Source organism: Phaenicophaeus curvirostris, chromosome 17 (genome assembly GCF_032191515.1).
Source record: "Phaenicophaeus curvirostris isolate KB17595 chromosome 17, BPBGC_Pcur_1.0, whole genome shotgun sequence".
In the NCBI taxonomy this organism is placed as follows: Eukaryota; Metazoa; Chordata; class Aves; order Cuculiformes; family Cuculidae; genus Phaenicophaeus; species Phaenicophaeus curvirostris.
In genome coordinates this window covers 11,986,053-12,009,793 of record NC_091408.1, presented here as the reverse complement: position 1 = coordinate 12,009,793, position 23,741 = coordinate 11,986,053, and the positions used below count along the sequence as shown (strand labels likewise).

Sequence of the window (23,741 nt, the reverse complement as noted above, 5' to 3'; positions counted from 1 at the left end):
GACCACGCCCCCATGCTAGAAGTCCCGCCTCTTTCCTCACGCTGTCCCTAAAAAGGCCACGCCCCCTCCTGGAAGCCACGCCCCCCTCTGGCTCAGGCCGTTCACCTATAGGCCACGCCCCTCCCAGGAGCAGCCCGGGCCCCGCCCCCGCCGCTCCTCACTGTCTGTTTCCGCACTTTCGTCACAGCTGTGGCGTCACAATCCTCGGCCGGTGCCGCCGAACGCCGCGTTGCCCTGCGGGTTGCACAGAGACTCACCGCTCCGCGCTTCCCTCCGATTTCACGCTCGGGCTGCCCAGAACGTGCCGGTAGCGAATCTGTCTCCCGCCAGGAGCCCCCGCGCCGCGAGCGGAAGCGGAAGGGTCGCCATTTTGTTTCGGGTGATGGCGACTGTGGTGCTCTGGAGCTGGGGAGTTTAGTGCGGGCCCGGCCTTCTGGGGGACTCGCTCCTCGGACAGTCGTTGTTACTGCGAGTTTCCTCCTCCTCGCTGCATCTCCTGGTGATGTACGGAGGGGCCGGAGGTTCTCGACGGACCGCAGAAGAAGCAGGCCCACCGCCCCTGATGTTGTTGTCAGGCGGGGCAGCGGTCCCCGGGCCCCCCGGAGGAGGTGGAGGAGGAGGAGGTGGAGGTGGGAATAGCCGTGTGGAGCTGCTGGTGTTCGGCTATGCCTGCAAGCTGTTCCGAGATGATGAGAAGGCTCAGTACCAGGAGCAGGGGCGACACCTTATTCCTTGGATGGGAGACCCCAAGATCATGATCGATAGGTCGGTGTAACACAACCCCCAGACTGCTGCGAGATCTTCTGTTATAGCCTCTGTCTGTTCCTCCCCTTATGCTGTGGGCAAATGAGGGCGGGGGATGAGCGAAGGGTTCGCTCTAGCAGACGTTTGGGCATCTTCCCTGACAGAGCTGGAGGGCAGCTCCTGGCAGAATGCGTCGAGTGCTGCCTTCGTAAGACTGAAGGGCTGCCACCCGGCAGCAGGAACTTGGGGTTCCCTGTGTCCACAGCGTTGGGAGCTGCCTCTTTATCTGGCAGTTGCTGTGTGTTGGGTCTTTCTGCCCTGCTTGCTTTGGAGGGTTTGCAGAGTGGAGTGGAGGGTGGGTATCAGCTGTTCCTTTTCAGGGCAAACTACAGACATAATCTTTTCGTACCTGGAAACCAAGGGAACATTATTGCATGGGAAGATATATTAGGCACTTTTTGTGTTCTCTAAGTGAGAAAGGTGTAGTGTAGGGTGTGTGAAGGTACTTGCCTACCTTGAAGGAGATGGGAATTTCTTACTTCTTCTCCATAATCTGACTGCAGGCTGTTGCTGGGATACCTCAGTAGCAATTCTTGGCCTAATTGCATTTTCCTTGTGCCATGATTCACTACATTGGGCAGCATGGCTTTAATTTTGGCTGCTTGCCTTTTGAAATTTATGTCCAAAATGGTTTTCTTTTGTTGTTTTCAGTAGGTACAGATTCACAGCCAGAGATAATAATACCTTGAAGAGAATAAAATTTGTTTTGATTTTTTGTGGGGAGTGAGGGTGGTGGTTGAGGGTGTCTCTAAGTTGTTATGGCAGTGCAGGGTGGGATTTAGAAACACATTTATTCAGAATTAGTTTTCTGAGTATTTTCTTGGAGAGAGAGATTGAAAATGGGAGGTCAAGTTGGGTGCATTTGAGTGGAGCACAGTGTGAATTGTGGCTGACCTTGAAAAGCTCAGTGGGAAAGATGGAAGGATTTGGGTTTGACAAAGATTACATGACATACTATAGATATTTGTTCCCTCAATTTCATCATTGTTTTGGTGCTGTACGTGTTTTTTCTTGTTCTGATTTTGCAACTGTATTTGGCTTAGAAGAAAAATCAGTAAAGGAAGGTCTTCTCATTTCCTTCCATAAGACTGGTGAAAAAAAGATGACCCTGCACAATTTGGAATTTACACCACCAGTTATGTTTGAAATTAATCTGTTAAATTTGAATAAACACAAAGACATGAAAAAACAACTATATACGTTTATACCTATGTTTAATTTCAGAATTACTTCAGAATAGAAGTGTTACGATGAGCACTTCTAATCCAGATCACTTTTGTGGCAGACTTCATTAGAGATTTAAGCCAATCTTGTGGTCCTGTGCAACAGTAACGCAATTTACTATTGTTACAGAAGTTGTTGGGAGCAAAAACTAAGTATGTGCATGTATGTACGTGTAGTACCAAAAAATCCAGCTAACTTACATTTGTAAGTGGAGGTAGCTTACAACTACTAATCTTATAAACTCCTTTGGAAGCTTAGATTCTTTTTATCTCCAGCAGCAGCAGGAAGTCTTCCTTTTCACCATTTTGAGAAAAGCACATTGCTATGAGAAGACATGGGCTGAAGGTGGCCTGTGGGCAGAGCTTGATTAACCAGACCCACGTGTTTCATTAACTTTTTGCTATAAGAATATTTACTTTCTTTGTTTTTGGTCTAGCAAGTTGGCACAAGTCAAGAGTTGTGTGTGGGAAGACACCTCAGCGGAGTCGACTTTACTGTCACTTTACTTCTCAATCAGTTTCTCTTACTGATGCATAAACATTATCCCAATGCAGAGCTTTTCCTGCAAAAAAAAAATTGTTTCTGCTTAGTAGAAAGGAACTTTACATCATTGATCTTTGCCGTTTTTACGGTGAACCTCCTTAAATTGCATGTATATGTTACTGTTCCTATGTATGTGTGTCTCTCTATCACATAACCCAGAACTTATTTCCTCAGCCAAATGGCTAGGGGCCGAGCCTAGCCATGATTTTACCTCCAATGGACGCAAGTTTCTATGGTGAAGATATCTCCTGAGAGTTCGGGACTAGCAGAAAGAAGCGAGGAAATTTCGACCGTTTGGTTCTTACGGATAGGTATTTATGTATTCGGGTTTGTGTGAATGTAAGCTATTTGACTTTCCAGAAAAAACGTATTTTGCAAGTGACATTGATTGGTTGGTTGAAGCACGTACGGTAAGAGCTGTTAAGGAAATGGATCCCACTTAAACTATTAAATGATACCTTTGCCTTTAATTGTAATAATTTATTAGTTTCTCTGAGAGGAATTTAGACTTTAATCAAATTTTCAATAGTTGGTGACAAATGATTAGCAAAATTAAACGTAACTTCTAAAAGGAAATATGCTTTAACATATAAGTATTTTTTTTTCATTTTTAATGGGTAAGTATTTAAGTAGACGCATAAACCTAAGCCCTAAGTTTTTTGCATTGACCAGCGGTTTCATCTTGCAGGTACGATGGGCGTGGTCACCTACATGACCTTTCTGAATACGATGCTGAATATTCCACATGGAACAGAGATTATCAATTATCTGAAGAGGAAGCTAGAATAGAAGCCCTCTGTGATGAAGAGAGGTATTTAGCCTTGCATACGGACTTGCTTGAGGAGGAGGCGAGGCAAGGTATTGCTCAAGGAAACTTCCTGAGTTTAGCACATGTTTAAATAAATAATTATGAAATTAACTTTACTCCTAATTTTATACTCTCTTTTTCTGATGTTATCTTGACAGTACCCAGTGGATTCGAAAAACAGGAGTCTTTGCGTATGTGAGAGGACCTCAGGATAGTTTAAATATAGAGCCACACAGAAATTGCACAGATTCTGAGGGCAGACTGGGATTTCAGACCCCCAAAAAACAAAATAAACACATTCTGCGTCTTTCTTAGTGTTGTATAAATTAAATTCTGTGCTTTTGTATGCATAATTCTATTAGAATGTTTTAACCTACAGCCTTTATCTCTTCAGGAAGAAATAAATGGTCAGCATATGTATATGCTGCATTTTCTATTCAATTTTTAATGAAAGTTAAAATGATTCGGTGAAACCTTCTCATTTAAGAAGTAAAGTAAGAAATATTTTTTATTTTTAAGAAAGTGGCTTTTAAATACATTCTAATGATTGGTAATTGCATTTTTCTTCAAGAGGAGGAATATAAAAGACTGAGTGAAGCTTTGGCAGAGGATGGTACCTACAATGCAGTGGGATTCAGTTATGGCAGTGATTATTATGACCCTTCAGAACCCACTGAAGAGGAGGAGCATCAGCCTGCAAAACAAAGAGGTGAGGGGTAAAACCAGCAATGGTTAATTGACAAGAAGAACGTACCAACTTTGTCTTTCTTTTGCAGCTGACAGTTGAAAATACATTTCATTAAAATGCCTGTGAAAAATCTCAAAACAGTTCAGCAAGATCTTTATGGAGATGTGCTATTAAGTTTGTGCAGACTTCGCTGTTGATGTATCTAAATGCTTCCTACTGTGGCGCAGTCAATGCTGCAGTATTCGGGATAGGAAATTTAATACTGCTCTCTTGGAGATTCTTATTCAGAAAAAAATCTAGTAATTCATCACATGCTGCCTGCTACCAATATACTTCTTGGTCAAGAAGGAAAGTATTATTACAAACAAAATTATAATTAGCCAGAATATCTCTTTTTTTATAGTTTATATTTTGTCTTCTTAATTATAAATTAATCTCTTCAACATGGTGTGCCCCTCTCCATGATTCTAAAAGATACAGAGTTCAAGTTCTGATGTTTCCATCTCTCATTACAGTAACCTTGCATTTTTAACATGAAGTCTTAAGAAAGTTTTCAAGTGTCTCTTAGCTATGTCTTATTAAAGTGAGGACTGTTTAATTAGTGGTCAGCTTGTCTTACTGTTTATTGGTGGGTTACCATGCTCTGAGATGTGCCTTTTTCACCTGGGTGTGTGCTACAGTGAGGATGATTTTGGACAAAATGGATTTTGGTGGATTTTGCTGCGGTGTGGGGGAGGTTGTGTTAGAGCAGTGTCCAAGTTACTTGAATTCTACCAAGCGTTTCTCCTGTACTCAGTACTGATGCCAAATTAAGTTGTCTGTTTCTGGGGTTTATTTTGTTTGTTTCGTTCCCATTTGTCTGATAGATTCTATCAGGAAATAGCAGTTTCCAAGTTCTCTTTGCATGCAGTTTGGAGTGTTTCTTATTGTAGGGTTGTTTTGCATGTTGTGTGGATCTGTGATTATATACAGAAAAAGCAGGGATGATCGAGAGGAGCATGTTTGCATTTTGGCTCCCCCGTCTTTCTCTAATGTATAGCAAATAAAAAATTGAATGTCCTCTCTGTTGATCACTAAAAAGGGAAACTGTGGAACCTTACAGGCTGCCTGTATTTTAGGAGGCCTGTGCAAAACTGTGTGAAAATGTGCCATAGTATTATGGAATCTACTTTTGATCAAGTGTATAAGAAATAAATAAAAATTCCAGTGTCATTTGGTAAGAGAGCTGTTGTGAGTTCAGGTTGTCTGGATTGCTCTACTTGATTTTTTTTTTCCTGGACTGATGAGATATCTAGAATAATGGATTTCAGTTTTAATGAAGTCATATTTTTAGGAGTAATGTTAAAATGTCATGACTTAGTCATTGGCAAAGAGAGATTGAACTACCTGTTTTTTCAACAAGTTAATATTTAGTTAATTAATTTTTGATGCAGTATAGAAGATTACTAAGCTATTACAAAATCTTGCCATGTAATGTGGGAATTCTCAGTGCTGCTGACAAGAAGTAGGAGATCATCATAGAAGATGATTAGAACACTGTCTCAGTTGTGAACTTTCTTGCTAAACTCTCCTATGTTCAAAAAAATTTTTAGTAATGATGAGTAAGAAAGGGGCATTCTCCAGTAATACTTGTAGCACTTGGAGGCAGGGGGAAAGTACTTGAAGCAAAAGTGAGTTAGAAACATCAGCGTCATGTTTTGCTGTAGTTGAACTGTACAGACTTTTAATAGATTGCTATATGGTAAAAATGTCCAATAATACAGGACTATAAATACTTAAAATTCATTTTTTATAAATCATAGTAGAATAAAGTCCAATATTGGAAGATGCAGATAACATTAATGTGAATTACAGGCTGTAGTTCTGGGAACACTTCAGGTGTTAGTTGGAGCTGCTGCCAGAAGAAACAGTCCTGTTCTGCTTTGTCTGCTCCTGCTTCCTCCTTAACCTTGGTGCTAAAATTTCCATGTGCCTTTGTGGAGCCAAACTATTTGAGTTCATTTAGAACTGAAAAAAAAAACCAACCTGTCAGACAGCAACAAAGAAATTAACTCTTTTTTGTATGGCTAGAGCTTGTATACAGTAATTCCTATGGCATCTCCTGCACGATTCGGCTGTTCTGCTGTCTGTATCCATAGTTCCTAGAGTAGGGTTTTCATGCAGTTGGTGCCATCTGATTTGTTAGCATAAAACTGGAATACATTTTCTCTTAAACCTAAGAGAATAGATAATATTAAGAAGTAAACCTTCCACTTACAATTACGAAAATCTATAAAGCAAAAATTTTTTCAGAGGAGTGTTTCGGTGTACCAGGTACCAAGATATCATATAGATTGTCCTTTATAAAGCAATAACTATTTTAGATGTGGTAAATTTGTTAAATATTAGGATATCTTAAACTTGATTTAAAAGATACCATACCAGCTTTAGACTGAACTCACAGCTGAACAGCAACGTTTATTTTAATCAGTTATTAAGGCAACTACTGGTTTAGCTCTGCAGGTGATGAAAGTGGATTATAACCTCCCTATTACATTCCTGTACAACTTTCATTAGGGCTAGGAAGCTGATGAAGGTACTTAGGTCTGTTTGTGTAGGCTGCAGTAGTTGATTAATGGGGAACTGAATTCAGTTAGACTAGGTGAATGGGTCTTATCAGCTTTAGAATTATTGGATATCTGTAATATTTTAATCATTGTTGGGAAAGGGTTCACCCGGTACATTGAAAATTATTCACCTTATTTTTGCATGGTTTTCTTGTAAAAACAAAAAGTAATGTTTGTTAAAATGAATTATAGAATGTTTCTGTCTGATACATTTGTCTTCAGTTATGTAGTTACGGCTGAGGTTTGTAGGGTTTCATTCTTCCAAATGTCTCTACTAAGACATAATATATGTAGTGTTAAATAAACTACACACAACACCAGGGAGGGGAACTGTATCTAAATTTAATGTAACTTAATTTAACCAGCAAATTCTAGTTATAGGTGAATTTGAGAAATTCCTGAATTGCACATCGCTTAGACAGACTTTATTTTAATATTTTTTTGTTTGGGTACTTCTATATGTTTTGTCCTATAGTATTTTATTCTGTCATTTTTCATAGAAACTGCTCAGACAGAAAATGTAGAAGAAAATGAAGAACCTTTTGTTGCCCCTCCAGGACTGAATGTACCTTCTGATGTGGAACTGGTATGTATGTACATTTAATGCAACCTACATTTGTGTCAATTTCCAAGGAGTTTATGGTGCTTTACTGATTTATTTTTTTCCTCATTAACTTGAGTGTGGTGCATTTTGGATTATTCTAAAATAGTAGCTTAATTTCAGGTGTTCTTTCTTGAATTCTTGAGTTCCAGCAACTCTCTTGGATCTTCTCTTCACACTGAAATTATTGTAGTGCCTGTGCTAAGTGCATTTAGTATCACTTGTGATATTATTTTAGATAATGTAGGAGAAAAGCAGATTTTCTTGGAGTGAGTACTTATTGAGGTGGTTGATATTCCAAATGTAAATGACTTTTTTAACCAAAAGATTTCTTATTTTCAAGATTTTTTTTTTTCTGGATTCTTGCAAGTCCCAGTCTGAAGGGGGTAGGAAGTGGTCAGATATAAAGGGTGTGTTTAAAACTAATCTATTGAAGAAGACAATCAATAGTTTTTTCCTAGCAAATTCAGAAATACTTGAAAGTATTAGCCTATAGAAGCTCTTTCCTTCATGTGGTGTTACCAGAAATTGCCACATAGAAAACTTTAAGCTTAATTGAAACTTGTGGATTTTTCCTAAGAGATCTGAAGGTTACCTGCTTGAGTACAATTGTAACCATGAGTATTCTGAATTGTTTCAACTTTCATAAGAGATAGTAGGAAGTCAGATAATACTATTTCTCGTCTACTGTGATCGTGAATATGTTAATTTACATTTGAGTTGCTGTCTCAACTTTATAACCCTAGCCAGTAAAGATTCAAAGCACTCTTTGAGATTAGCTAATAGTGAATGCAGGGTATTTGTTTAAGAGTGTTTTTCTACTTCATTAGCTTTTAATTGGAAATTTTTATCCTGTTCTGGTTTTTGTATGAAATATGAGCTATTTAACAAATCCACTGTGCAATGTTACTTATTCTAATTTTACTTCCTCTACTTTTCTTTACAATCTCATGATACATTTCATTAGTGAAATGCTTACAAACCTACTTCTAGGATTTTTATACATTATTGCCTTTAAATTATGAGTTGTGCTTTAGTCTTAGAATAAGAATGTTGAGTTCTCAGTGAGAACTGCTTATTTAGCAGCTCTTTGGATGCTGTTTCGTAAAAGTAACTGCTAGTGAAAGTGGTTTTGCTGATTTAGATAGCTGCTTTGCTTGAATTTTCTTCTGAATCTTAAGGCATATTTTACCTGCAAGTTGCCAAATGCAACGTGGAGCTTGCTGAAGTGATTTCTTAGTCAGATATTAATCTCTGGTATATTCAGATGAAAAGAAAGCAAATGTGGTTGTATTTGGTTTTTTATTTTAAAAAAATCAAACCTAAATTTCTAGACTCTTGAAACAACTTATACTTGACCTTGAATCAAGAGTTGATTTTTTGTTTTGTAACCTTTGATTTGTTGTCGTTCTAGTAAAGTCATTATGTTTCACTGTTTTATGTATTTATTCCTTACTTTTTTAATTCATTTGCTGTGAAGGACAAAATCCTGGTAAATTATTGATGTGGTTTTGCAGACATGTTTATAAAATACTTCGCACTCTCCCCTGTTCTTATTTAAAAAAATCGGAGATGTATCATAAAATACTCTACCATTATGTCAGTCCACAAGTGACTGGAAAAGTTGTACAGATGCATTGCTGCTTTATGGAAATGGCTGAGTGGTATTCTAGGTCTCTCCTGGAGTTCACTGCTAATTAATATTCATCAAAAGACATGTATAGTTACAGCATTTGTTGATGATGATGACAGGGAGGACTCCTGGAAATTTTGTATCATTTTCAAGAGAAAACTGTACTGCTTGCAGATAAGAAAAACTGACAATCAGCTTGCTAGCTTGACGAGTTTATTCACAATCTGCAAGGTGAAGTTCAGTAAGGACAGGTATAAAATAATTCCTGTAGTACAGAGCAGTCCTAAGTGCAGGTGTTAACTGAAGAACAAGTAGTTAGGCAGCAGTGCTGCAAAAGAGATCCAGAGGCTTTAGTGAACTGTTGGACATTGAGCGTATGGCAACTCCAACTGCAGCAGTAATGTTATTCTGGAATAGAAGTATTGTGTCGAGGATGCAGGAGGTCTTCTACTACTTAAGGCTATTAATGTCAGGGTTACGAGCAAGAGAAGTGTTCCTGACCCTCACATTTTAAGAACTGCGTGGATGCTATGGAAGTGGGCTTTAAGAGGGTATTATCAGTTACACTTACAAGGAAAGATTGAAAACTGCTATGTCTTCTCCAGATGAGAATACTGAGAGGCAACATAAGACTCAGTTATTTTCCAAGCTTGTCAGAGATTGGAAAGATAGTTGCTTAACTGGTAGTGAGGGAGACTCACTCATGAAACATTCAAATTTAAGATTGGAACAGAATTTATGGCTAGATAATAGACAATAGCACTTGCATCATCTGTATTTTTTCAGAAGGGTTTTTTCCTCTGCTTTGGCAAGTACACTTACTTTCAGGAATTTAAAGTTCTCAGCTTAAATGTCTTAGTGTTTTTATTAAATGTAATAGCAAACTAGAATATGTCCTATGATCTCTGCATCTCTGCCATTTAATGGCTTTTGCTTTAAAATTTCTTAGCTTTTGTAGATCAGTGGCATTAGTGCTCTCAAATGTCAATTAAAAACGTATTTACATCAATATCCATGGTGCCCATTTTCTATAGCATGTATTGGTATCAGCTTTAAATTCAAGACCAGATAGTAATTTCAGATACAATTGTTTTTGAGCTTCCTTGCTGATTTTAAGCTTTGTTTATGGATCTCTGTGCCTTATGCAGAAATACAAAATGCTCAAGAACTGCAGAAATAGAGAAACTTGATGGATGAATGAATAGTGAAACTGGCTGTGCACAAATTGTTCTCATTTTATTGAGAACTTCATTGTCTGTAATTAAAATAATCTTTGGTAGTGTTTTAGAGGGACAAGTAAAACTTGAAACAACTAATTAATTATTTTCCATGTTGAACTTGTTGTAGTAAAGGATTCAATTGACTGAATATAATTTCTGAAAATGTGCTGTGCAGTCCGCATTTGGACTTTTTCCCTAAACAGCACCATCTCATATGCTTCCAGTCTTCTGAAAAAGGTTTTCTGAGGTTTGCAACATAATTCTGTATCTGGACCAATGCAAATGCAAAGTTAAAATGAATCCTTAATGTGATACTTCAGTCTTTATAGGCACAGAGAGTATGTGTTTCTACAATTTGTTAAACACAAGACAAAACAGAGCTATCGGAGTATGAAATTAAACACAGTGAATGATGAAGTTCATTCATACTTTAAATATATTCTTGTTCTCAGTTCTTGGGTTTGGTATGTCAGGGCTCCTGACATGAGATTCCAGCAGTGGAAATCCATGGATACTGCTTAACATTATTAATTTTCTTTTTTTTTCTGTTGCTAAAGTGTTCAATGACTTTTTACGGGAATGTAACAGCACATAGGAATTGCAATTCTTTTTTCAATACAGCACATGCCTTCCAAGCAAGTGCACAGTAGAATCTTTTCTAGTTAGGGAGCAATGTTTCCACATTCAGTAATAATAGAATGAAGCACATCTGTTGGGAAGACCATGCATGTTGTCTTCAGAGCTCCTTGAGGTATTGTGTAGCAGGACCACTTGAAGTTGGCACTGCTATGTCAAGAAACACATCTGCCTCCTGTCTCATGCCAGCAGAAGTGTCTGTATGCCTATGGGAAGTACCTGGCTTAAAAGAGTTGATTTTTTACTACATGTAACTGTGAAAAAGGTGAAACTCAACCAGGATCTGTTCCCCTCTTCAGTCTGGTATGCAATGACAAACAGTTGTGCTGATAGGAAGGGAGGGTCTTGCAAAAGGAAATGAATGAGTAGCTAGGGAATATTTAGACTGGTGTTTTTCAGCGTAGGTCTGATTTCACTAGCTGAAAGTGATTATGAAACCAAATTGCTAGAGAAAGCTGAGAAGAGGGGCAGGGAACTACTGCTCTTTCAAATTCCCTCTGGAGTTTTAGCACACTTTACGAGCTGCTTATGAAAATACAAATATGTGTTATTTTACTCCCACAGCCACCAACAGCAAAGATGCATGCGATTATAGAACGGACTGCAAATTTTGTCTGCAAGCAGGGAGCACAGTTCGAGATTATGCTAAAAGCCAAGCAAGCACGCAACTCCCAGTTTGACTTCTTGCGATTTGATCACTACCTCAATCCCTACTACAAATTCATTCAGAAGGCTATGAAAGAGGGACGATACGCTGCTCCTTCTGAAAGTAAAGCAGACGAGAAAAAACGTAAGTTGTTGCTTGTCAAATGGATGCCTTCAGGGTGTGAAGCCCTGAAACATCCACTGTCGTTTTCTGTAAATTAGCAACATCTTTTTGGTGTGCTGCAATGGCAGTGTTGTTCTCTTGCAACGAAGACTGATGTGACGATTCAAAGTTTTGCTTAAATCGGAGTATGTTCTTAAAAGAAAAGAAGGTTTTTCAGATATAAGAGCTGCTACTATCTTGGAGCTTTTAGAAACTCTAGTCTAATGGAAAGTTGGTCTGTGTGCTTAGGTTTTAGTTTTATTTATGGCTAGCAGTATTCTTCTCATGTCTGTTTTTTCTGTGAATAAGCAGATTTATGAAAACAGTGGTTTCTTAAGAATGCTTGCTTGTCCTGTACCTTCTTTTTCTCACAATACAAATCATAGCAAACACAAATAAAATTCCAACATTGCTTTTATTTAGACTCAAGAGTCAAATCTGAGGAAGATGATGATGATGACGACGACGATGATGGAAATTATCTGCATCCAAGCCTCTTTGCATCAAAAAAATGCAGTAGGCTGGAAGAGCTCATGAAGGTAACTGACCCTACTAAAATTTACTTTGTACCTTGTAAAGCATCTGATTCCTGGGCATAAAAATTCTAATATGCAGATATGAAGATCTTTTGTTAACAAAAATCTTACTATTTTTTTTCCCTATATCTTAGTAACTTGTCTATTTTGGTAAACTTTCAAGTTACCTTTTCTCCAGTACCTAAATTGTAATTTATCCAGTTATAAAGAATTATATATCTGTTTCTGATGCCCTCTGGTATTGAGGGCATTGCTCAAGGATTTATCCCTCAGAACCTGAACTGAAGCTGAAATGATTAAGATGTTTAATGCCTACTGTATCTAAGCTGAGGGGGAATGTTCTCTTTTTAGGTTTGGTAGATAAAATGTTGACAGGAAGTAATGGTTCCAGTGAATAATATTTCAGCAGAACTAATAATACTCATTAAATCTAAATTTTGCTGGATGTGTTAGATATTTTTATTTTCTGAGTTTGGTCAGTGATGGAATATTGGGAATGACGATAGTTGTGCACGTTTGAGGCTTTCAGAGGAATGGCAGTGGTGCTGATAGTCAGATGAGTTAGGTTCCGTGTCTTATCCTAGCCTTGGCAGTAAGTGACCAAGAGTGAAACCCACTTCCCACCCCTCTCCCTGCCATGTCATGGATTTCTGATCACACTGAAGTATTTTTGGGTCTTTTTTCCCACAAATATAAAAAAAAGAAATGGATTCTGATGTGAGAGCTACAAAAATTACTTCAGTGTTTGCACAATAGTATTGATGTCAATTAACTTAGATAAATTTGTTTTCCAAATTAGGCTGATGCTATTATGCTTTAAATGCATACTTTAGATTTTAATCTCTTTCTGTTATCAAAATTTTTGCAGCCCTTGAAGGTAGTAGACCCTGATCATCCACTTGCAGCACTGGTGCGCAAAGCGCAATCAGATAACAATTCATCTACACCACAGTCAACAGATGGGGCAGCTGTACAGACATCACAAACAGAATATTCTTCTGATTGTAAGTGCATTACGATTAGGCAGCTGGTGGCATAACTTGATAAATTCTGTGTGGATGCTGGTGGGAAGAAAATAAATTAGCCTCATACGTGATCGTTCGTAACTAATACTTACTCGTTTTCAGTCTCCTCAATCTTTGAAGGTGCATCCTTCCACTGGGTATCTGTTGAATTATTAGTTGCTTAGGAAAAACAGAAATGGGGAGGGGGGGCAGGCACGCAGGAGGGCAAATCTTTGGTCTGTGAGTATGGTTAGCAGTGCACCGTTAATGGGTGTTTTTGATAACTTCCTTCAGTTTCTACTAATGAAGCCTAATGAATGCCTTCGCTATTGAATATAAAACTGTCCTGTGAAGGAATTCATGACATGTTCCATAAAACAAAACTTGGAAAATACAGACGATAAATCTGCTTTGAACAATTTAGATGAAATGTCTTAACACTAAGGAAAATCTGCAAAGGTAGAATCATGTAAATTGAAGGATCCCACTGAAGTTATAAAACCAGATCTTAGTATAGTATTCTGTTCAAAAGTTGTAAGTATTTTACAGTAGATAAATAAGTCTTTTATTAGACAGTCAAATTCTATAATCTTTAATTATTTTACCTTTTATTCTATGCACTGTTCTGCGTAGAAAATAAAATTCAGGAATATGCAAGGTTCAGAGTTTAAAATTGATCTTTTAAATTATATTTTTCATTACAGTAGCTGAGAGGGAGCTACAAGAGGCCATTTTTTATTCTATTTTAATTTTTTCTCAAAAGCAATAATGTATTTTAAATTATAAGCAAGCAATGTGGAAAGTTACCTGCTCAAATACTTTTGCTGTGCCTGATATTAAAATACCACGACTTTTTCCTATCTCCAAATTATTGTTACATCTTTAATCTTAGATTTTTCTTGAACCATTTCAGATAAATGGAACTACTGTCTGGTACATAACCTCTTTCAAGAATCAATTTTGCTATAAGTTTTTTAGCAACGTTATCTTAAGTTCTATGGTTGTATCTCGTGTCTGTTATCTTTGATGTCGCTTAATACAGGCCATAGATAAAGCTCCTGCAAATTTTGTAAACTCTGATACTCAAAAAGGTGAAGTCAAACTTAATTGGATTTATGTGCCTCTAATTCTGTTCAGGATTCTGAAAGTTCTTAAGTAATGTAACTTATCCTTTCACTTATGGGATCTAACTATTTGATAGTACTGAGATAGAATAAAACTTACATTGCAGCTTTCACTACGTCAGGGTTTCACAATTACTTGTAGGTAATAAGTAGTCCTACTTCAAAGCGATCGTGGTGATGGAGTTCTTGGTTTTTTTAGTAATGTTGCAAAGAAGCATCACTATAATAATCTAAGTAGATTTTGATGCATTGTAGGTTCAGAACCATCCAGATGATTACAGGTGTTGTCAGAATGTTATATGGAGAGGAATATGTATGGAAGTGACTTTTATTTAAAACTGTATCTTAAGAGAAGCTTAATGAAACGGAAATAAGATTTCTGAGAACAAATGGAAAATTACTGGTTATTTCAAGAAAAGCTAAAATGAGAATAACTGCCTCTGTAAGAATAACGCTTGTCAGTTTTCTGATTATTTTCATGTCAGGCTTCAATCTGAATGTGTATGATGCAAACTTGGAGGTTAGAATTCAGTTACAATACAAGTGTAAGTTCACAACTCCTCTCCCTGCATTTAAAACTTAGCAGATCTTTATTCTGCTCTCCTTGATAACTTATTCTTTGACAGAAGTGCCTACTGCCACACAGGAACATTTATGAAACTTTTAAGAGGGTAATTCATTATAATTTAATGTGTTGGTTAAAGTTTGCCTCCAGAAATGTAAACTCTTACTCTAAATCCTTCAAAATATTTTACCTGAATACTCTCTGTATTATATGTCTGTCTGCAGAAAATATGTAGATTTACGTAATGTAACTGCTATTTAAAGTGTTAACCTGATTAAAGATTTATAAAACACTGTCCTTAAAGAAAGCAGGCCATAAGCCTTTGCGCTGTCAAGAAGTATTTCAAGTTCGAGAAGCCTCTAGTGTGAAAAATTTGCTGAAATTAGTTATTTATTGTATTGGTGTTAAATTGCAAAATCCCTCTATTTTTTGAGGCTTTGATGAGTATACATATATAGCACAATAGTGGTTTTATATATATATATACACACACATATATATATCAGTATTAGTGGTTGAATTTCTTCATGTTAGTTTTGAATATATGCACATTTCTTAATGCATACATAGCTTTAACTGAGTTAAACTGCCAGAGGTGAATTAGAGTAGGAAGAATATAGTCCTCCACTGGTTTACTTCTTTTTCCATACCTATTTGGCTTCCAGCTGACCTTCAGTAATTTTTGTTTGTGTCTTAAACTACATAGTTCTTATTCGTCCTAAGTGTGTTAGTATGAGCATTCTTTTTCTCTTAGATATCATTTCGTAGTGTGTTGTGTAAATCTGGATTCTTAATGTGTTTGTACCGATGCGATAATGTTGGAGTCTTTTTTTTTTTAATTGTGTGGTTTTCTTCTAATTAGAACATTTTTCCTTATGTCTTTTTACAGCAACTGTGGCAGCAATGTATTATAGTTACTATATGCTACCTGATGGAACCTATTGCCTCGCGCCTCCACCTCCAGGAATAGATGTTGCCACCTACTACAGCGCGTTGCCTGCAGGGGTGACAGTATCAAGCACTACAGGGGTAGCAACAGTATCTCCACCCCCTGGTACTACACCTCCCCCTCCCCCAGACACAACCGAGAGCAGCAGTGGGTTGACCTCAACCACAACATCCACAAGGTACGACGTACAAGTTTGCTTGTTGCCTGGGGGGAGTCACCATCCTGCACTTCAATATGAGGTCTTTAACGGTTCTGTTATTGGCAATTCCTCTGCAACATTTGCCACTGTTTACATTTTAACTGCATAATAAGCTCAGAGAGCAAACCTCTATGTAAATGTTTTCTGTTAAAATTAGTGACTGCAATGTGTTTATGTTATATTTTTAAAAACAATGCATTTTTATGTTTTCAGCGCAATTGCTCCAGTGGTTGCCATTATACCTCCACCCCCAGATATCCAACCTGTTATTGATAAGCTAGCTGAGTATGTTGCTAGGAATGGAATAAAATTTGAATCTAGTGTTCGTGCCAAGAATGATCTCAGGTAAGAGAAAATGTTATTTTAACTTTGTTTTAAAAGTTGAGGTTTTAATTTTTAAACGTATTATCAGGATGTGCGGATCATGTACTGTCATTTTTTTTTAATGGAAATTTAGGGACCTACTTAAAGGTAATGCCAAAGCAGTACTGGCCAAATCCTCAAAATAACCAACCTAAAAAAAATAACTCTAGAAAGCATGCTCTGAATATATATCCTCTGGAGGCTTAGACATAAAGTTACAGTGCTTGCAAATGTCAAATAGCATCCCAGCTGCTAGAGAAAATTAGATGGCAAAGGATTCTAGGTGTTTACTGTGGTCATGTGCATTTTCATATATTTTGTTTTCTTTTCACAGATTTGAGTTCCTTCAACCATGGCACCAGTATAATGCTTATTATGAATTTAAAAAACAGTTCTTCCTTCAGAAAGAGAGTAGTGACAACCGTCAGGTATGTGTTCTTGTATGTACATATATTAAAAGTGCACTGTAAGTGAGAAAATGACTTGCTTATCTTTTGTTGCCATGAGATGCTTTAAAAATGGAGCTCTGAATTTTGGAGATATTGTTCAGCAAAGGACGTCAGTGCTTTTTTTGTTGTTGTTGCTTTTTAGTTTTTTTGTAGGATTTAAATAAAGATATGTGAGGTGATGTGATATTTAATTCTTGATTTTTAGTATAAGCAGACACTTACTGTAGTTGTAATACAAGATGGCAACCTGAAAATCTTTCTACTTTCCGTACAAGGGAATATGTGCTTTGTGGAACTTTAGAGCTTTGTAGGATTGGGATTAGTGTTCTGTTGTCATAAAGGTTGGGTATAGCTTTTGAACAAACATACCTTCTCTGTGCCTTGTTATTTGTAGAGCAGTAGCTAAACTACTTTTCTGACGTGCTTTTTTCGGAGAGAGGCTTTGTAAAAGAGTCATCCTGTCATGATTGACTGAAACAATACTGGAACTTTCAAAGTCTCGCATCTATTTCCTGCTTGCTTTGCTTCTTCTGATCCATGTTATTACAAAATGATACGCAGATTTGGCACCCTTGTGTTTATTCTCATGTTAGCTAATCTCACTAGGTTATTCTCTTACTGAAAAGAAAATTGCAAATAGTATCAGAATACATGATCTGATGTTAACTTTTCATGGGAAAGAGCTATTTTTTTTTTAGGCCCTATGTCATTTGCCATCTCAAGGCTTAGATTGGGGAGCCTTTAACTGAAGAAGGTAGGCCTGTGGGTAAACTCCTCAAAATCGCTTTGTGGAAAATGAAGACATTCAATACTACTTGCTGTTTGAAACATTTGTGTCTAGTGTTTTGTTTTAATAATGAAAAATGTTTTGAAAACACTTTTTCAAGATAAGCTGTGGTAACTATGATCCTATTTAGTTGATAAATGCAAGATTCTGTACCACTATGCTGACTGTTACTCTAGAATTTCTTATTTGCAAACTAGTGGGTTGAATTCATAATACTTATGTAATTAATGAGGATTTGTTAACATTTATTTTAGAGGAAAATTGTACACTAACTGAAGTGCAATAATAAAGTATGCATTTTATGTGTTCGGATGAGTACAGCTAAGAAGCAAGCAGAAACTCGTTTAAGTCCCTTGGGGTCACGTAGCAATGCATATTTTCCTGCTGCATGGTTTTGTAGATAATGCCATTCTCTTTAACTTTTGAGAATAATTATTTCAATATTATCTTTATGCTTTAGTAATGCACGCATAGGTAACTAATGCAATTGATTGTTCTCCTTTTGGCCATTAAAGTTAATAAGAGATTGTAGTACTGGCTTCAGTAAATACAGGATGAAATCCTTGATTTCCTTATGCTTTTCCCCTCCGAGGATTTTCAGAAATTAGTTCTGTTAGTCGGGGAATGGCTGCAGGGAGCAACGAAAGGATCTTTTCGATACCTGATGTTTCAGCATTAAGTATACTGAACAGCAGCCAGTGGAAATCAACCAACCTATTTATTGAGAAGCTCATTTAAATGTTAAATTACTTAATATCATCCCCTGACTCACCATGTAAATATTCTTAATGTTCTACATTATCCATCTTAAAATTTTTATACTATGAGTTTAGAGGTCTTCTTCAATGGTTCAGTCATGCAATAGTAGAACCAGTAATTCTTTACTCTTTTGAAAATTTCAGGACATCTGTACTTTATCAGTTTAATGACACAGAAAACATTGATGGGCCAAATGTTCTTCAGCAAAGTGCTGGAAGAAATCAAGCACTTTAACCTGTGTTAATCCCTGTAAAACTTGATTTTGTAAAGAATGTATCATGCAATTCTGCACTAGGAAAGCTGTTAATTGTGGTGGTGTGAACTAGCTTTAATGGATTCTGTCCTGGACCCTGGAGATCGAGACCTAAAGGAATATACTTCGGAAAAAAAGTGAATGCATTTAGGGCCTCGTTTTAAAATAGTAACTTTTAGAACCATTATTGGCAAAAGTGTACCAGCTAAAGAACATTTTTTTTTGCTGTAAAACAACACATTCTTACTGTAGGCTTCTAGTTTTTGCAGCTTGTGTTTACATGAAGCAGTGTGTTATTTATAAGAAGTAGACTTTTGATCATGAGTGTTTATTGATGTAAAATCAGCTGTTGATAATACGATTTTTGAAATGGCTGTCAAAATTGCAGCTCCACAGACAGTGTGTTAATTCTTTCATGAACCACCCAGTTCCTAAGCTTGCATGTTTCTTTTGAAAAGGGAGTATCTTCATCTGAAGATGTTCCAGCAGATACTGCTGGTGATACACCAAGTGAGATGCAATTTGCAGACGAACATGCACCTGAAGATGCATCCGAGCCAAGTGCTAAGGGAGTTACAGGAACTAAAAAGGATGTTCCTCCTTCTAAAATCGTCAGTGATGGTAAATTGGTCAAAGGTATGTTCGCATGATTTGTTGGGTGTGAAAATAAGTGTTGGCATCTGCTTAAGCAGGGAAAAAAACAAGTGAGGGGAGAGTCAGGGGAAAAGTGGAGGAAAGAATTACATCATGCAGAAAATATTTTCATTGGAAGCATCAAAAAAGGACTGAAATAAGTAATTTCATTGCTTTCATATTTCTTTCTTATCGTACTGTCAGGTATTTATGGTCCAACAGATGAAATTGTTTTATTTCATTTTTGTGCGAAGTCGAAGGCTTTCATTGGTAACCCCAGTAGAATCTTATTTTTGTCATTTTAAATTTGACAGTCCAAGCTCTGTGCAAGAAAGAAGTTGTTCCTTCTGAATAAAAGCAGTAGTCTTATTTGAAACCATAGATATGGAGGAAGTACACAAGACTTATTACTCAGTTGCTCAGTTTTCCTGTGTTAGTCATTAGTCAACCTGGAAAAAAAGATCCTTTTCATGTCAAAGCAGAATGTTTTTCCTCTTGCAGTCACAACAGCAGAGGGACAAAATGCGAGGATCTCTTAGAAGCCAGTCAAAGTCAGCTAACACACTATTAATGTCCTGAGTTGGGGAAGTGATTTTTTGTTTTTCTACCCGAGAACTGGTTTCCTGGCCTATCAGGAAAAGAGATGTTAAAATTTCTTGGTTTTAATAAAAACAAGACACACAAATCTCTTAAGTAGAATTGAAAGCCACTGGGGGAAAAAAAATAAATAAAAAAATGGGAAAAACAGTCTTGATAGGTTCTGCCTTCTTGCCCTTTCAGTGGCTTTCTGAGTTACTGATAAGTTTATCTGCTCCCTGTGGTCTCCTGGAATTCTCTCTTCTAGCTCCTTACTGCAGTTTCTTTCTCTCCATGGGCTGCAAGCTCCAAGTTCTTGCCATGGTTGGCTGTCCATATTCTGCAGTTTCTCCTCTGGACAGGTTGAATAGCTTTCCCCTGTATTTAAAGATGCTCTATTAAGATAATGTAATATACAACAGAAAATTATATCATTTCTTCTTGTTCTGCTGTTAATAAATGGCAGCCAGGAGCCAGTGCTTTAATAATAATAATCTGCTCAAATTCAGATGATGGAATGTAACCAGTGAGTCGTTTTATGACAATCCTATTCCTATAAACTCATTTTCGTTTCCTCTAATACAGTACAAATTCCACTTTCTTCTAACCTAAATACAGTAGTTGGCTACAAGACAGACATAACAACCGCGCTGCATTTTTCTTCTGCATATGAGGTGGCAAAACCCATTTTAGGATTTGTTTTGTCATTGAAAAAGTTAGAAAATCACTGTTATAATAGGTCTTCTCTTGGAATTCTCAAGTTCTTTATTTCTGACCCAGTTTCCTTTCCCCAGAATTACAAGATGCAAAACTTACATTTTATAAATCTTGGTATGTAATTTAATTATTGTATTTAAATTTCCCTAACTGAAATCTTACAGGATATATATGCAAAAGACGTCCTGAGTAAGACAGATGTTTCAGCAGAACATATGATAGTAGGTTGGTGTGCTTGAGATATGTGAGAAATTCCATTCTTTATTCTCAGAAGTTGCACTTTGGATAAATGTTTTAGAGATTAATTCTGTGGGGGTATTTCTTTTCAGTAAATGGTTCTTAAAAGGCATCCAAGGAGAATGCTGTGACGCAGAAGGATTTGTTCAGATTTTAACATACTAATGTATTAGTTGTGCTTAATATTTTTTGAAGATCCATTAGTACAACCTAGCTTTAAATGGTCTCCAGTTTCCTTTTTATTGTGATAGTCCACGTTTTTTACATGTATTCTTTTTCCTTGGAGCGTGCTGGCATGAGTGTGTGTGTCCTTCTATGTTGCTGTACTAGGGGCTGCGTGAAAGGAAAGTTGACCACCAATCTTGCTACAGCAAGACTAGCTAAGACATTTGGGGAAGAGTATTTAGCTTTGGCGTTTGTACCTCCTGTAATGAAATGTTGTTAATTCCCCGAAGTAATTAATTTTCGTATGGATGGAAATAAGTCTTTAGATACTGTTCTGTGAACCTGCCAAATGCTATTGTTGTGCAAACCATTGATATGGTGTGAAGGAAACATAAGGGACTGTATCATACTGTGGCGTGTCAGATAGGAGCCTGAGCAGTGTTTTCATCTTTAGCCATGGGAGTGTAGATTGTTCATCTGGGGAAAGAAGTAGTACTGAAACTAAGGTTTATGTGGGACAGAGTGTGAAATTCTTTATCTCGCCTTAGGAAATGTAATTCCTGAATTGGTTTAGAGTACCTTTCTTTTTCCCTGCTGCCCCTGAAGTATTAGAAAAAGACTTTGAGATAGATCTTTATGTGGCAAATGAGGTTTCCAACATTTGGTGTTTTAAGACAAAAAAAAACCAAAAATGGTGTTGTCCTTTCCCCCAAAGTGATTAGCATAACGTAAGGGTGGTACAAGTCTCTTTCTGGTAGAGTGTGCATGAGTAATTGATAAAGTCAAGATATGCGACCTACTTTCTAGGGTAATCTAATGATGTGTAAAATCTTACCTATTCATTCACAGCATCGTTTGCTCCAATAAGCTTTGCGATCAAGGCCAAAGAAAATGACCTTCTTCCTTTGGAGAAAAACCGTGTTAAATTAGATGATGACAGTGATGAGGAGGGAGAAGAGGGCAAGGAAGGCCAAGAAAATGCTAATAGTGCTTCAAATCATACTCCAGCGGTTACTGTTCCTTGTACTGCTACTGAAGAGAAAAAGCCTCAGCTTACACAGGAGGAGTTGGAAGCTAAGCAAGGTATCCCATGTTACACTGAAAACCAAATGAAATATTGAGTGCTTCAGGCAAACTACAAAACTGTCATGTGAATAAGTATGGCATTTTAAGTATTTCAGACTTCACTGTGTGGTGTTAACAGGAATCAGAATTCTTTTCCCACGATTTCCTACTTCTTCCTAAGAATGAAATCTTCATTGAATGCTCAGCCAAAATCAAACATACTCGGCAGTTCAGTGCTTTGCCCAATCCATAATATTTCTGAATTATATTTTATTTTTCCATTAAAACCTCTAAGTAAAACACTAAACTTCTATTTTCCAGACTGCATTTTTTAAAAAGCCCAGAAAAAGGCATGTCTATTTCTCATTTTCTTTGGAGAGTAATAAAATGCTTCAAGCTGTTTTTCAGCTGTAGCACTCCCATATAGACTAATACAGCCTTTTTGATGTTTTGTTGCTCTTACAGTGCAATACCATTAAGTCTTTCTTTATGTGGGCTTTTCCTGTTACTGTGTTTATGAATGTTAGGGCAGAAGGGTATGCTGTGTGGATTTGAATGAAATGATCTCTTAAAGGGATCAAATTTCCCCCACTCCTCCCCAAGACCGCTTCACAGCAGAGGTTGTTTAATGAAGTCGAGATGCTGTCAGTGTTTACCAGCTTAAAAATTTAGCATTTGTCTTAGGAGTGTGCCACAAGAATTTAGTTTTACGTTTTCAAAATATTTCTTTTCTCCTAAGTAGCAGTTCCTTTCTAAATTTGTGGTGGTGGTATGTATCTAAATAAGATATGACATACTTTGTATGATAATAAAAGTGGAGTGCAAAGCATTTAGATAAAGTTATGTGTTGGAAAACTGTGCAGTTGAACCAAAAACTAGTAGTCTTGCACGTGCACAGAATGCAAAAGTGGAAGATGGAAAAAGTTAGACAGAATATCCATTAAGTGCATAGTTAAATAAATCTGCTTATTCTCTTTCTGTAATAACATAACAATAACTGTTGATTGTAACAATGGTGAAGCAGTTTCTGAAAATTGGTGGAGCAGTCCTTTGCGTAAACATTTTAAGATGTGTGTTGATAAGGCTGGAAAATAAGGTGAAGAGCAGATTTGTGGAAAGAGCAAAATGGAGAGTTTGCATTGCTTTAACAAGTACAAGAAAAAGCTTCTGAATTTACTGGGTTTTTAAGTACCTTTTGCAAATAGAAAAAGACAGTGTCCTGAATTTTCAGGGTTGGATTTTTATGTTGTTTTCTTTAAGCTTCAGATTTTTTTACTTCACTTTTGCTGACTGCTTTTCACCAAGCAAATATCTATAAATTCCGGTGCTTGGAATTTCATAATTTCAAGGTGATATGTCATTATGAATGGATGTATTGGAAGGGTTTGAGAATGATTGGAGGGGACTAGTTGGTTGTTTTTGTTGAGCGCATGTGTTTGTTTCAAGGAAACCTCGGTTCCTCAAGCGTGGCTCATTATAAACGTAATGCTTAATTGTGTTTCATAGCAAAGCAGAAACTAGAGGATAGATTAGCAGCTGCGGCAAGAGAGAAGCTTGCACAGGCCTCCAAAGAATCAAAAGAAAAGCAGCTACAAGCAGAGCGCAAAAGGAAAGCTGCACTATTCTTGCAGACCCTGAAAAACCCTCTGGCAGAGGCAGAAACTGAGAAAATTGAAGAGAATTCCTTCACTAATGAGGTAAGCAGGAAATGAATTTGTTTACTGTAGAGTTAAGAGAAAACTTATGTTATAGGGCGTGAGTCTTGACAGTATGTCATGAAGTTGAGATG

The 23,741-nt window shown here is 37.1% G+C and overlaps 1 protein-coding gene across 7 annotated transcripts in view; it reads left to right on the top strand.

Moving 5' to 3' along the window:
* The first annotated feature begins 331 nt into the window (after positions 1-331).
* The window catches only part of SFSWAP (splicing factor SWAP), a 49,269-nt gene continuing 25,859 nt past the window's right edge, over positions 332-23,741 (top strand). The window contains exons 1-13 of one of the 7 annotated variants that reach the window (XM_069871184.1): positions 332-765; positions 3,260-3,429; positions 3,951-4,088; positions 7,174-7,259; positions 11,328-11,553; positions 11,995-12,110; positions 12,976-13,111; positions 15,690-15,927; positions 16,162-16,293; positions 16,646-16,739; positions 19,018-19,195; positions 21,737-21,970; positions 23,459-23,649. In XM_069871184.1, coding sequence (XP_069727285.1) covers positions 503-765; positions 3,260-3,429; positions 3,951-4,088; positions 7,174-7,259; positions 11,328-11,553; positions 11,995-12,110; positions 12,976-13,111; positions 15,690-15,927; positions 16,162-16,293; positions 16,646-16,739; positions 19,018-19,195; positions 21,737-21,970; positions 23,459-23,649 — 2,202 coding nt within the window. In that variant the 5' untranslated portion in view covers positions 332-502. Of the gene's footprint in view, positions 766-1,536; positions 3,430-3,950; positions 4,089-7,173; positions 7,260-11,327; positions 11,554-11,994; positions 12,111-12,975; positions 13,112-15,689; positions 15,928-16,161; positions 16,294-16,645; positions 16,740-19,017; positions 19,196-21,736; positions 21,971-23,458; positions 23,650-23,741 lie in introns of those variants that run through there. The other 6 variants (XM_069871178.1, XM_069871177.1, XM_069871179.1 and 3 more) reach the window with 6 other exon arrangements.